Raw genomic sequence first — 15,728 nt, forward strand, 5'->3', positions numbered from 1 at the left:
AAGGTATTCATTTATGATGTTCCTTCTGCTCAGTAAGCTCTCATGCTGTAGTGATTATATGTATTCTTCCCTGAATGTTCTCAGCACCAAAGAGAAACACCTTGGGATCATGAAGGTGAACGTTTGTTACTTTTCAGTGCTTCTGTAATTTTGATTGTTTTTTCCTCCTACGTGCTGTGTATTTTAGTGGTGTGGCCAGCTTATGATCCTAGTACTGGTTCCCATCTTGACCTTATATTGTTTGTTGTTTAGTTGCTAAGTCATGTCTAATTCTTTGCGACTCTGGGCTGTAGCCCACCTGGTTCCTCTGTCCATTGGATTTCTCAGGCAAAAATACTGGAGTGGGTTGCCATTTCCTGCTCCTGGGGATCTTCGCAACACAGGTAATCAAACGCATGTCTCCTGCATTGGCAGGAGAGTGGCTCAGAGGTTAAAGCGTCTGCCCGCAATGCGGGAGACATGGGTTTGATCCCTGGGTCGGGAAGATCCCCTGGAGAAGGAAATGGCAACCCACTCCAGTATTCTTGCCTGGAGAATCCCATGGATGGAGGAGCCTGGTGGGCTACAGTCCACGGGGTTGCAAAGAGTTGGACATGACTGAGCGACTTCACTTTCACCTGAGAAGCCTGACAATATACAACTATGATTATTTAAAGGCAGAGAATCTCATTTGTTGAACATGTAAATCTGGAAATGTGCTTACTTTAAGAATGGAATTGTCCTGTCTTGTATTTTTGGTATCATAGCCTTCCAGTAAACAGCGACGAGTGGTATTTCCTGATCCAGCAAACTCTGCCAGGTTTAGATCTGCAAAGCCCAGCTATGAAAAGAAAGAGAATTATATTAATAGAATATCTAGTAGGCTTCTATCATATTCTCTTTAAATAAGACATTCAACCCATATTCTACCCAAGCTGTCTCAAACCGGTTATTTGCAGTTTTTGCCAACTTAACAACACCTGTTTTTCTTTGCCTAATATGTCTTAAAAATTGGCTCACTTTTTGTAAAATCATATGGTTGAGCTTGTAAAGAATCCATCTGCAATGCAGGAGACCTGGGTTCGATCCCTGGGTTGGGAAGGTCCCCTGGAGAAGGGAAAGGCAACCCACTCCAGTATTCTGGTGGAGAATTCCATGGACTGTACAGTCTATGGGGGTCACAAAGAGTTGGACATAACTGAGTTTCTTTCACTTTCATTACCTATTTAACTCTTGTCTTGAGTAATATGATCTTTGAAATAACAGATTTGTTTACTCCATATATTTTCCTCTACCCATTAAAACATGTAACTGTTGATGTAACAATGTATATTAAACAATGGAAATCACTGCAAGTAGCACACCACATTATGGGAAATACTAGCAGACCAACCTTGATCACTTGCACACAGACAGAGAAAACTGATCAGACTCGCCTCTCCCTGTTCTGGTTTGGCTCTATTCCCAGTTAACCACTGGTGACTACAGATAGTTGCAGATTATTAAGTTCTCACTCTCCACCTGGCAGCAAAATGACTTAAGTGCACCACACACTTTCCTTGGTATAAGCTCCCACTCCTTCACCACCTTACACAGTATTTGCCTCACTGGTCTCCCCTGAGCTAGATCTCTCTTTATGAATGAAGCCTTCTTCTTTCCTTCCCCACACTAGCCTTCTCTGCTGTTAACCCAGCAGAGAAGCTTGGCTCAAACCCATTCCTCCTTCTTATTACTACTCAAGTCTGGGCCCCATTTTCTGCAGCTATCAAAGATTACTGTCTGGTCTTTCCTCTCATGTTGCTCAACTTTATTTCTCATTCCCAAGTGGTAAAAAAAAAAATTATTCCCCTTATATCATTATTTTTTGAACAAACTAAATCGATTCTACATCGCTAAGTGTATATAGTCTTTTATTAACAAAAAGTGTTTTGAGTCTGTAATTAAGCACATCTCCCTGAATATATAATAGAAAGTATTATACATTTCAAATCCTACTGTGGCTTTTTAAAAAAAAAGGTTCCTGGGATTCTGCTTTCTTTTTTAAAATAATATTTATTTTTGGCTGTGCTGGGTCTTCATTGCTGCGGGCTTTTCTCTAGTTGTGGTGTGCAGGCTTCACTGTGGTGACTTCTCTTATTGTAGAGCCCAGGCTGTAGGTTCACAGGCTTCAGCAGCCGTGGCTCCTAGGCTCTAGAGCAAAGGCTCAATAGTTGGGGTGCATGGGCTTAGCTGGGCTTCCCTGGTGGCTCAGATGGTAAAGAATTCACCTGCAGTGCAGGAGACCTGGGTTCGATCCCTAAGTTGTGAAGATCCCTTGGAGGAGGGCATGGCAACCCACTCCAGTATTCTTGCCTGGAGAATCCCTATGGACAGAGGATCCTGGCAGACTACAGTCCATTGGGCTGCAAAGAGTCAAACATGGCTGAGTGACTGAGCACAGCATAGCACATGGGCTTAGTTGCTCTGAGGCATGTGGAATCTTCCCAGACCAGGACTGAATGCATGTCACTGCATTGGCAGGCGGATTCTTTACCACTAAGCCACCAGCAAAGCCTTCGATATGATTTTAAAATGCCTGCTTTAACACTTTAAAGTGCATATAAATGCATGTATGAATGGCATTCAAGATGAAGATTTTACTTGTAGGCTAGAGCACCATTTTAGCAGTTTTTAATTGGTACAAAAAGAATGAAGGAAAGAAGTTAAAAGATCAGTTGAAGGACACAAGGTCCAAAGGCAGGGAGTCAGAAACATGGTAAGCCACAAGTAACATCTACCTAATCTTCATGTGATTACTCTGGCCCAAGAGATCAGCGAAAAGCCAGGAGATGTCCAGGGCAAAGCCACACCCGATGAACATGTGAGGACTCCTGTGGCGATGTGATCACACATCACCCACATGCCCTGTCATATCCTGCCTATCACATATGACCCTTCCTCTTTGAACCTCCAGTATCTTTTCCATCCACACTCTCTGCTGATGTCTTGCCTCCTATTTCATTCACAAATAAAAGCAATTTATTACTTTAACTTAGTAACTTAAGTAATAACTTACCCTAAGTGAGCTGGGTGTGCTCCCATCTGAGGTCAAGCACTCTGCTCTTGCCTACTCAAGTTCATTGTTACAGGGATTCTTCCCTCTCTACTGGATCATTCCTATCAGCACACAAACATGCTGGGTTTTCTTCCATCTTAATGAACAGAAGGAAACAAAACCTCACCCCACATCTCTCTCCAGTCCACTGTACTATTCTGCTGCTCCCCCTCACAGCAAAACTCCTTGAACGACAATTGCATTGACATTGACTGTCTTGATTCCTCTGTCCACGGCCACCTTGTCATTTCCCCTTCACCTCCTTATCTACTCTTCCAGCCACAAGATCCTTTTCCTTGAAAATGCCAAGACCACCCCAAGGTCTTTAGTACTTACTGTTCTTTTGCCTGATGCATTCTTTCTTAAAGCTTCTCTTAGCATTCCTTCTCCCTCCATTAGGGTCTATGTTCAAATGTCATCTCTCTAAAGGGGGCTTCCATGACCATTCTAGAGCATGCCTGCCTCCTCACTCCCCTACCCTCTAACCTTCATCTGCGTTATTCTTCTTGGTAGTTATCATCACATCATGTATGTACATATTTCATATCTATTGTGTACTGTCTGTCCTCCTCACTTAATCCTTCATCAGAATGTAAGCTCCCCAAAGGCAGGGGTTTTTGTCTGTTTTAGTTTACTGCTGTATCTCTTACACTTAGAGTAGTGCTGGGAACAATGCTTAGCACGTGGTAGGCAATTGTATATATATTTTTGAATAAAAAACCGCCCTAAGGCTTACCATCCACTGCCAGAATGCTGGTATTACAATAAGCATAAAGCAAATTTAAAAAGAAAAGAATCTGGTCAGTTCCATGAAGAAAAGCGCACTAAGGTCAATGTTTACTGAACACATTTTATGTGTCTGGCTTTGCTCTAGATACTGAACACCAGTCATGAACAACACGGTTAAGAACTGTCCTGGGACTGCTCTAGCAGTCTGGGCTTCCACTACAGGAAGCACAGGTTCAATCCTTGGTTGGGGAACTAAAATCCCACAAGCCGTACAATGTGGCCTTAAAAAAAAAAAACAACCCAGCTGTCTTGAAAGAGCTTATATTCTAATGAGATACGAGAGTCCATATTCCCTTGTGATTTTCTCTTTGGGATAACTGTCTCATTAAAATGGCATAGATACATACATTCTAGGTATAACTGTGATAGATCTTGTGCTGGATAAAGGAAGGCACAATTACAAGAAAGAGAGTGAAAAAGAACATTTCTCAGTGGGGAGGGATGACTAAGCTGAGTTCTTAATGATACATGAGTTGATAGAAGCACGTGCATGGTAGGGAGAACACCAAGTCACAAGGCACAAATGCCAGAACAGCACAGCTCACCCCAGGAACGCTCTGAGGGCAGTATGTCTGAAGCATAGGATGAGTGAGTGTGGGTGGGTGGGTGCACGTATAGATGGAAGATCTGTAAACCAACACGAGTCTAATATGCTAGATTGAGGACTTTTCATTTTGTTGTCCTTACAGGCAACAGAGAGCTGCTGGAGGGCTAAAAGTGGAGGAAGGATACGATACCTTTGAATTTTAGAATGATCCCCCTGGTGATAATACAGAGAATGAACTGGAGAGAGACAACAGAGGAACAGAACAAAAGATAGGAGGCCAATGCGTGTTTTAAATAAGAAATAATGAAGGCATAATCTAAGGCAGTGGTCTTGGGACTAGACAGAAGAGATGGTTTCAAAAGCTTTTTATAAGAGAGAAATGAAGAAGATTTGGCAATCACAGCAGACTCTCTCTCTCTTTTTCTTTTGCCTACCCACCATTTAATGCCTTGGTATTCCTTGCGAGCAAGCCATGATTTTATTCAAGTATCCACTCTTAGCTCATCCATGTGCACAAGGAAAGCAGCCCAACTCCAGATGACTGTTCAGCTGTGACTAGTCCAAGCTAACCATGGCAATCCATTCCTACTGCCCATGACTAGTTTAGGAGGGGGCGTATGATCTGGCTGTCGCCAATCCGAGGTACGGGGCAATCCTCTAAGAAGTTTTCTCACTCAAAAAAGACATAAGTGGAGAAAGAAGCTGGGCTTTGTTATACGTGAATATGTTGACTAAAACCTGAGCAGCTAGCTACCTCCTGATCTTGAAGGGACGAGCCAAGGACAAAGCCATCACATAGAGAATGTAAGAAAAAAACAAAAATAAAACAAAAAGTAACATGGGTTCTTGATGATATTCTCTAGTCAGTGAATCCTGGAGAAGCTCTATCTCCTATCTGCCTGTTTTGTGAGATTAAAAAAGCCTCTATGTGAGGGGACTTTTCTGTTACTTGTAGCAAAGAGCATCTGAATTGACATTGCAACCAACCAGTTTTAGGGAGTTAGGTAATTTGACAGTTGAAACTAATGCCCTGGTTCTTGGCTTAGATGACTGGATTGAAGGAGACACCATCACAGGGGCTGGAAATACAAAAGGAGAGTGGGGAATTCCCTGGTCGCCTAATGGTGAGGATTCTGGGCTTTCACTGCTGTGGCCAGGGTTCAATCCTTGGTGTGGAACTGAGAACCCACAAGCATCATGGTGTGACCAGAAAAAAAAGAGGAGTATGTGGTTTAGAGAATAAAGAGGTTTAGAAATAGAAGAGAGTATATGGGTTTCTGGTAGTATTATTAATTACTAACTCCTTCTGTCTAGCAAAAAGTGAGCACATTCATTAGTAATTCCATATAAAAGTATAAAAGACAGTATGAAGTGAAGTCGCTCAGTCGTGTCCGACTCTTTGCGACCGTGTGGGCTGTAGCCCGCCAGGCTCCTCTGTCCATGGGATTCTCCAGACAGGAATACTGGAGTGGGTTGCCATTTCCTTCTCTAGGGGATCTTCCCAACCCAGGGATCGAACCCAGGTCTCCTGCATTGCAGGCAGATGCTTTATCCTCTGAGCCACCAGGGAAAAGACAGTATAGAGAGTGCTAAACGAGCTCAGAGTTGGGAGTCCTATTCCACTGGGGGTTGGGTGGGAATGAGACTACCTCCCAGGGAAACCAAATTAACAGTTGCTATTGTTTAATGCAAACCAGAGATTGTCTTCTAGCAAGGAAGTTTAAGCTAAATGACATCCCATAATCAGCATTTAGAAAGAATGTGCCTATAATTTATTATTGGATCCAACTATTCAATCTCCAAATTGCTCATTTAAAAACATTCATGCTTGAACAGCAATTAGAAAAGCAAACCACTTAATTTTTAGGCTTATAAATAGCAATGAGGGATATTACAAATTCCAAAAGAGTTAAAGAAGACCAACTTACCTTTGCATAAGCTTTCCCACCTTTTAATTCCTGCCAAAGATAAAAAACACTATAAAGATATCATACGACTAATGATTTAAAATTAAATATATGTCAAATAGTTTTGAGGTAGGTATTTATTTATATGCTGGCAAATCCACTCCAGTATTCTTGCCTAGAGAATTCCATGGACAGAGAAGCCTAGTGGGCTACAGTTCATGGAGTCACAAAGAGCTGGACATGACTGAGCAACTACACTTTCACTTCAAGTATAAAATTCTGATGATCTTAAATCCAACTATTTGGATGTCCCCCACCCCTCTCTGGCAAATAACCAGAGTTTTTATTTAGAATTTAACTTAAATTTGAAGGAGACAAATGGTGAGAAGACAAACTAACATTTAATCTATTTGCTGAAGAAGAAACTGCCAAAAAGTGTTCTGGACACATTGGAATAACCTGAATCACCAAAGAAAAGTTAAATTATTTACTTAGTTAAGCATATTAATAATACATTGCACAAAGATTTCAACAAGAGTGGAGATCCCCACTCCAGAGACAACCACTGTTAGCAATTTTATATGTGTGTGTATATATATTTATCCCCCCTTTACTCAGATAATAACATAACACATATACCTTACTTTTTCCCACCTAAAACATATAACATTGTTCCATGGTAGTATAGTAGAAACTTCCTTATCTAACTCTTATCTAATGTGAACAAAACTGGCAAAAGTGAAAAATAATAAAAAATATATAGATGTCTTAACACTTTAAAATATATAAACTACATTAATTTGCCAAATCCCTCAGTTTGGGACATCACACAGATACAAGATTTAAAACACTTAGACACTGCTTATCACACAGTATATACTCCGTACATGTGTTTGTTGAGTGGAGTTATCTTATCTTTCTTTCATAAACCAAGATGCACAATGCATTATGTACCATTTCCATCTTTAAAGAGGTGAATTTAAATAAGTTGAGAGCTAATTATGGTAAACTCTATTGTTCATGAATATCTGCTATCCCTCCCCTTCTCTGCTCCCCTTCTCATGCCACCAGAGGTACTCCATTATGAATTACCAAGTTTTCCTTTATTATAAAGTTACTGTCATATCTTTAATAGTGCCTTTCTTTAACAAAGCAAAACAAAACCTTTTTCTAGATAATCCTAGTCTCTACTAGATAATTCTTTTCTTTGCTCCCTTCTACAGCCAGATTTTCCAAAAGACTTACCAAAATTTGCTGTACCCCACTCTCTCTTCAAAGTCACTCTAATTGGGTTTTTGCTCTCATTTTCCCTCTGCAATGGCTCTTAAGATTACTAATGAACTCCATTTCTATTAAAGCCCAAGGCTTTGGCTTCATCTTACTTAATTCCAAAACAGCTCTCTGCCTCCTTCCTAATAAGATTTTTTTCTATAAACTTCCAAGGTGCTACAATTGTCTACTTTTCCTCCTACTCCCTGGCTACTTCTCACTCTCCTTTGCAAGACCTACTACTCTTTGCTTCAACCTCTGTAGAAAGTCTGCTAGCTGCATCCTAAATATCCATTCTTTCTCTCTCCATCATAATAGAATCCTCTATTTTTAGCTGGGCTTTGGCTACCCAAAATAAAGTAACTGACTACGTTTTTCACTTTCTTTTTAACCTATAGCAGTGTGACTAAGATCTGGCCAAAAGTATATGAGAAATGATATATTATATGAATTCTTGCTCCTTTCTTGTACTTGCTAAGCAATTTAATACCACTTCTAAGTGTTTGGTCTAGGGCCTCTTGTTTTCTCTACCTACACTTTCTCGCTGACCTATCCCATTCTGGTCTATGGCTTTAAATAAGAATTGTACGCTGACGACTCAAATCTTTAGTCTGAACTTCTCCTCTGAGTTCCATATTAGTATTTTAAATGCCTACATGACATGTCCACTTGATGTCTCATGTGTGCTCAGCCACTTTAGTCACCTTCAACTCTTCGTGACCCTACGGACTATAGCCCGCCAGGCTCCTCTGTCTATCGAACTTTCCCAGCAAGAACACTGGAGTGGGTTGCTATGCCCTCCTCCAGGGGATTTTCCTGACCCAGGGATTGAACCCAGGCCTCCTACATTGCAGGCAGGCTCTTTACCTGCTGAGCCATTGCGGAAGTCCCTGATGTCTCATAGACACTTCAAGTTTAACGTCGTCAAAATAGGTCTACTGATCTACTTTGGCCACCTCATGTGAAGACGTGTCTCATTGGAAAAGACTCTGATGCTGGGAGGGATTGGGGGCAGGAGGAGAAGGGGACGACAGAGGATGAGATAGCTGGATGGCATCACTGACTCGATGAACGTGAGTCCAAGTGAACTCCGGGAGTTGGTGATGGACAGGGAGGCCTGGCGTGCTGAGATTCATGGGGTCGCAAAGAGTTGGACACGACTGAGCAACTGAACTGAACTGAATTGATCTCTATCTGTCCCCCCAAATTGCTCCAATGGATGTCTTTGCCATTTCAATAAACAGCAGAATCATCTACTCATATGCTCAGGAAAAAGATCTAAGAGTTACTCTCAATTTTGTTTCCCCCATTCACCACATCCAATCCATTAGAAGGGGCTACCTCCAAAATACATCCTGAATCATACCACCTCCACTGTTATAACTCCATGCCAAAACATAAGCATTCCTCATCCAAACTATCCCAATCACTTGAGTGGCTTCTGCAATTCATCCTCCACACAGCATCAAAAGTCATCTTAGAAGATCATGTCTCTCCTTTTTAAAATCCTCAAATTGATTTCAAATTTCTAACAAATTTATCCCAAATATACAATTGGAGTGAATTCTAAACTCCTATAAAGCCCCACCTGATCCAGTGCCTCCAATTTCATCACCAAGAACTTCCACTTTCACGTGCTCCATGTTCCAGCTAGGCTGCTGGTCTATCTTTAAACATGCCAGATTTGTTGTTTATCCTTCAGGAGGTTCACAAGACTTTTGAATATGTGGCTCAATATCTTTCATCAGTTTTAGAAGATTCTCAGCCACAATCTCCACAAACTCTCACCTCTCTTTTCAGGGCTCCATTGATATATATATATATGTCAGATCTTTATATTGTTTTCTGTATCTTGCACCCTGTTCTGTGTGTCCCACACTTATATTTTCTTTCTTCCTTTATAATTTTTAAAAACTCTTTTATTATGGAAAATTTCAAACATACACAAAAGTGGAAGAAGTAGTAATAATAAAACCCCATGAACCCATTAATTAGCTTTAAAAATTATCAACACATGGCCAATTTCATCTTATCTGTATCATTCCTTATCCATCTCTTGTCGTCTCTCCATTTTTTTTGTTGGGTTATTTATTTTAAATATAGCAGTGTGTATAAGTCAATCCCAAACTCCCTACTGATATTTTCTTTTGTCTTATTTTCTAAAGTGTTCTTCAGTTGTGACAAACCTGCTGTTAAATACATCTGTTGAGATTTAGTTTCATTTACTTAGTTTTAAATTTTAGTTACTGTATTTTTCAGTTCTAAAATTCAATTTAAGTTTTAAAATGGTTTCAAATTCTCTTATTTTCCATACTCTTGACTAATTACAATTATTGTATAAAGTTTATTAGATCTTCTCCAAATCTGTATTTTCCTTGGTTTGTTTTTATCATCTTGTTTTCCTTTTGATTTTGGTCATGCAGTCATGTCTTTTCGTATGCTTGGTAACTTTTTGTGCATGGTAACTTGAAGAAATAATTTTAGGCTTAGAGTAATGTTATTCTCCTCCAGAGAAGATACACATTTTTTTCTGGTGAGTAGAAAGGTTAGGACCTATCACTTTCATTTAAGCAGTGACTAAGCTGATTGGAAGCTGAATGTCAATTTTTGTAAGGGTTGATCTACAGCCATTATACTCATTTTTCTAGGCTGAAACTCTTACAGAGTCCCAACTACTCAGGGTATTTACCAAGGCTCCTTCTGCGAGTGGGCTCTGGACTCCATTTTTGTCCCCTTTGTCCTGTAAAATTGCCAGAATCTCAGCTCAGCTTCCTAGCCTCTCCATCACTGCTTTTGGCTCAGCTCCTTAGCTGCTACTTACAAATTGGCAGCTGCTTTGAGGGTTAAACCAAGGCCAAATGTCAGGCTCATTTCTTTATGCTTCCCAGGTCTTTGATTCGAAACCTCTTAAGTCCTTGCTGAAGGCAGCTTCTAATGCCTTCACACAGCTATTTTTAATATTTTGTATAGTTTTTTGGAAAAGTTCACCCTTCTCAGAGGGAAGGGTGGCCTGTAACAAGCTAGTCCATTAATCTGAGAAGCATAAATCCCCAAGTTTATTATAATTTTAGGGTCTGTTATGGATTTAACTGTGCTCACCCAAAAGAAATACTGAAATCTTAATATGCAGAACCTCAGAATATGACCCTATTTGAAAACGGAGGAGGCTTTCCACAGATAATCAATATGACTGGTGTCCTAATAAAAACAGGAAATTTGAACACAGACACGCACAGCAGGTGGATGATACAAAGACTCAAAGGGAGAAGACAGCCATGCAGCTGGAGTGATACAGCTCCAAGTCAAGGAAAGCCTCAGACTAAGAAACTAAGAGAAAGGCATGGAACAGTATCTTCTGTTCTTGCCTTCAGAGAGAGCATGGCCCTGTTGACACCTTGATTTTGGACTTCTGGCCTCCAGAACTGTGAGACAGTAAACTGTTTTAATCTACTCAGTTTGTGATACTTTGTTATAGCAGCCCTCGCATTCTAACAAAGGGGTTTTTTACTTTCAGGGCTTCCCTGGGGGCTCAGACGGTAAAGAATCTGCCTGCAATGAGGGAGGGTACAGGTTCGATCCCTGGATTGGGAAGATCCCCTGGAAAAGGGAATGGATACCCACTCCAGTATTCTCGCCTAGAGAATTTCACAGACAGAGAAGCCTGGCGGGCTGCAGTCTATGGGGTCCAAAGAGTTGGACATGACTGAGTTACTAACAAACAATCTGTGACAGTTAATTTTGTGTGTCAACTAGACTGGGTCACGGGGTGCCCAGATATTTGGTTAAACATTATATCTTAAACTATGTTTTGCAATGCAGATAGTATTTATACAGTTGGCTTTACTAATTTTTCTTTATCGGTTCTCACTTTTACATAATAATTAGATAGAATAAGGTATAGTAAGTTCAGTAAGTACTTCCATATACCAAGCATGGTAAGAGAATACTAGTGGTTCACCAGTATCTGTTCATTCCTTCTTTAATTTTGGAATCTGACAGTCACTCAGCTAGAGACTACATTCATAGCTTTTCTTCTAGTTTGGTGTGATCATGTAACTAAGTTCTAACCAGTATGAGCACTTTTGAGTCATGCCCTAAAAAGGAATGCATTTGTTCTCACGTTGCTTCTCCTTCTTTCTCACTGGTGGAGAGATAACAAGACTAGAGCAACTTCCTTGGATCTAAATATGGGCATCATACAGTGAAGATGGCACAGCTGCTCTACCAGCCCTGGATTCCTTGGCTATTACCTGAGAGAGACATACACTTCTATTTTAAGTTTACAATGTATTATACTGAAATAATCTGAGATGACAATTTTTATAGATTATTGGTAATATGCTTCAACTTAGTAAGTAGAAAGGAAATTTAAAAAAACCATGGGTTTAAAATCAGAAAGATTTGTGCTTGAGGTCCTAATTTATCATTTATTAGCAAAGTGAGTTTGTGCAAGTAACAACCTCTTTGAGCCTTGGTTTTCCTGAAAACGGAAAAGATAACACATTTTCAGGGCTATTATGAGACACAAAATACGTAAAGTCCCTAAAAAACAGTGCCTAATAAAGAAGAGAAACAATGAATGGCAGGATAAAGACCTATTGTGGCCCCTAAACTAATAGAAATAAGATTAATATAATTATATGCATAGTGATAATGAGATGAAGGTTCTTGATGATATTTTATTTCTTCAGATTCCTCATCATATTTATCATAGCAATTTAAATTATGCTGCAGGTATGAAGTGAAGTTACATATAACAGTTCTAACAGTAAAGCAGAGCTAACTAAAGTGAGTCAGTGACTATGGAACTAACCACAGTTTCTGAGAGGAGAGAAGGAACAGGCTGTTTCTATACCTTCCTCACAGAGACTCTGTAGATACAAGGGTCCAGGACGCCCGTGGTGGCACTAGCGCTCATTTTGCACATAAATGAGAACTTCTTTCTCCAGTGAACACAGTTGGCTTGCACCACCTCCCTGAGGGGGGGGGAAAAAAAGAACCAGTTAATTAACTATGATAGTACTGATGACATGTTAAAACACACACACACACTATTTCATGTAAGTCCATAATGTAAATATGTGGTAACAGTGAAAAATGAAGAAAACAAATTCCTAATCATGTGATCTGAAAATCTTCAAAAAGTTTTAATTATACACAGGCAGCTGAAAAATAGTGAATTTACTTATCAATTCAATCAATATAGAATGATGCTTCACCATTCATTCAACACACAATACACATTTGTTTATATTAGATGTGATGAGTATGTGCTAGGTGATTAAAATATGAAGATCAGAATAATTGTTTTTTTAAGCTGATTGGGCTTAGTTAGTGTAAAAGATAGAAATATAAAAATACTTATTCTAAAACAACTACTGTCACAGCTTTACTTCTATTCCAGTCACAAGAGCAATAGCAGCTACCATTTATGGACAGTTCACCATATGTTATTTAATCTCACAACAACCCCAGGGGTAACAACCTCGGCAGCTGGTACCATCCTCACTTTATAGGTAAGGAAGCGAAGAAGAACTAAAGAGCCTCTTGATGAAAGTCAAAGAGGAGAGTGAAAAATCTGGCTTAAAACTCAATATTCAGAAAACTAAGATCATGGCATCTGGTCCCATCACTTCGTGGCAAATAGGTGAGGAAACAGTGGAAACACTGACAGACTCTATTTTTGGGGGGGGGGGGTACCAAAATCACTGCAGATGGTGACTGCAACCATGAAATTAAAAGATGCTTGCTCCTTGAAAGAAAAGCTATGACCAACCTAGACAGCTTATTAAAAAACAGAGACATTACTTTGCCAACAAAGGTCCGTCTAGTCAAAGCTATGGTTTTTCCAGTGGTCATGCATGGATGTGAGAGTTGGACTATAAAGAAAGCTGAGTGCTGAAGAATTGATGCTTTTGAACTGGGGTGTTGGAGAAGACTCTTGAGAGTCCCCTGGACTGCAAGGAGATCCAACCAGTCCATCCTAAAGGAAATCAGTCCTGAATATTCTTTGGAAGGACTGATGCTGAAGCTGAAGCTGCAATACTTTGGCCACCTGATGCAAAGAACTGACTCACTGTTAAAGACCCTGATGCTGGGAAAGATTGAAGGCAGGAGGAGAAGGGGACGACAGAGGATGAGATGGTTGGATGGCATCACTGACTCAATAGATATGAGTTTGGGTAAGCTCTGGGAGTTGGTGATGACAGGGAAGCCTGGTGTGCTGCAGTCCACAGGGTTGCAAAGAGTTGGACACGACTGAGTGACTGAACTGAAATGTGCATAAGGAGAGATGTTAACTCCAGGTCATTTAGGTAGGAAGCAGCATCACTAGCATTCAAACCAGGCTCATTTAACTCGAAAGTCCATGTGCCCATTTTTTTCAACAACTCCGCCCTTTCAAGTTTCCAGGTCTCTCTGTACATGCTGTTCCCTCTAGCATTCTGTTAGAAAGGAAGGATAGTTAATCTTCTAACTTCAGAAGAAAAGAAAGACAGTGGGCAAAAACAGAGCTGGAGAAAGCAGAGAGGAAAGGCAAGAGGGCTCAGGTTAAATTACTCTCTTAGGAAAATAATAATGAGGTGACTTCTCTAGGGTGATAGTAGCTGATGGGTGACTTGTTAGGCTGAGGATGGTAAATGCGACAGGGAGTCAACTTGTAGTTGCCTTAGTGAATAAAACGAATTTGTACTGGGACCAAGTGATTTGGTTTTATAGAGTTCTCTATCAATGCACAGACATCCAAAAACAAGAAGTGCAAAAACAAATATAATTTAAAAGCCAACTATGTGTTTGTGTGTGGTATGTGCATGTTATATATAAACAGAGATGAGGGGGTGTATTTCATCATAGGTTCAACTGTAGGAACTTTAGCTTTTTTTTTTTATTTTTCCATTAGGAAGCTTTAGCTGATTTAAGAAATTATGAAGAGAATGCACGTGTTCTTAGGGGAATTTCCCTAGAAATCCAGCAGGTGTGCAATTTATCGGTATAAATTTACCTACATACAGCACAGGCAGAATGAGAGCTGCTTGGCAAAGGATAGGTCTGAAGCTATTTGTCAGGCAACCTGAGGCATCCCCAGTAAGATGAGAAGTAGCTAACCCATATACTCAAAAATAAGTGAATTTGAAAAACAGTGAATAATGAGAATAACATGCTTTCCTCTAACCATCTCTTAGCCTAAAGACTTGATCAAGGCATCAGCCATGGACTCTGGAGCTTCCTCCTTAAGGTATGCAGATAAACAAGTCCCAGTACTCCTGGACTCTTCAGGAATATTTTGAGCTTGAGGGCTTGGTAGTTCCTATCATTGAGACCACTGATAAATGATCAAGAGCCAGAAATAACATTAAAAAAACACCTGTTACTTTACTTTTCTGATAAAATTAAATAAAAACTTCTGGTCAAGGATGGCCGTATGGGTACCTGTATTAGCTTCAGCTCTCTCCCCAAAACTTTCTAAATTAAAACAAAAAATTTTTAAGTCACCATCATACAAGGACAAAGAAAACCAGACAGGAGACAAGAAAAAAAAAAAAAAGGCAGTGACAGAGAAGTAATCACTGATTAAGCAAATCAAAGAACACTGAACCTTAAGCTGGTAACATTGAAAGCCAAGAACAAGAATTTAAAATTGATCTTGAAGTAGAATGAAGGACAAAAGGCAGAGTCAATGAGCACCCTCCACATGCACAAAGCTTCTACTCAACTTTCAGTGCTCCAAGTTAAATATGAACAGATACTTAAGGAAAGTCCCTTAATATGAAAGGCAGATCAAAAAATAGCAAAGAAAGAAAAAAAACCCCAAACAAAAAACAACTTGAACAAAACAAAGTCTACACTGGAAGAAGAAAAGAATATCAGAGAGAAAGAAAGTACATCGACCATACAGGAATAGGATGCTGTTTTTAAAAAAGGAACATACAGGAAACTAACATGGTAACAGATAGGATCACTCAGAGGAAATCAGTAAACTCCTAGAAGCACACAAATTACCAAAACAACCAAGAAGAAAATTTGAAAAAATCAATACAAAATGAGATTGAGTCAGGCAATCAGTAATCAAAAACCTCCCAACAACAACAACAACAACAACAACAACCAAAAAGCCCAGGACCAGCCAGCTTCAGGGGTGAATTCT

General features: G+C 39.9%; 1 protein-coding gene across 1 annotated transcript in view; it reads right to left on the reverse strand.

Moving 5' to 3' along the window:
• EEIG2 (EEIG family member 2) overlaps nt 1-15,728 on the reverse strand; it is a 73,264-nt gene that overhangs the window by 25,099 nt on the left and 32,437 nt on the right. Inside the window, exons 2-4 of the mRNA XM_052637490.1 lie at nt 12,441-12,561; nt 6,338-6,367; nt 704-820 (exon numbers count right to left, since the gene is read on the reverse strand). Of these exons, the coding sequence (XP_052493450.1) occupies nt 704-820; nt 6,338-6,367; nt 12,441-12,561 (268 nt within the window). The remainder of the gene's footprint in view (nt 1-703; nt 821-6,337; nt 6,368-12,440; nt 12,562-15,728) is intronic.

The sequence above is a fragment of the Budorcas taxicolor genome, chromosome 3, assembly GCF_023091745.1.
Source record: "Budorcas taxicolor isolate Tak-1 chromosome 3, Takin1.1, whole genome shotgun sequence".
Taxonomy (NCBI): Eukaryota; Metazoa; Chordata; class Mammalia; order Artiodactyla; family Bovidae; genus Budorcas; species Budorcas taxicolor.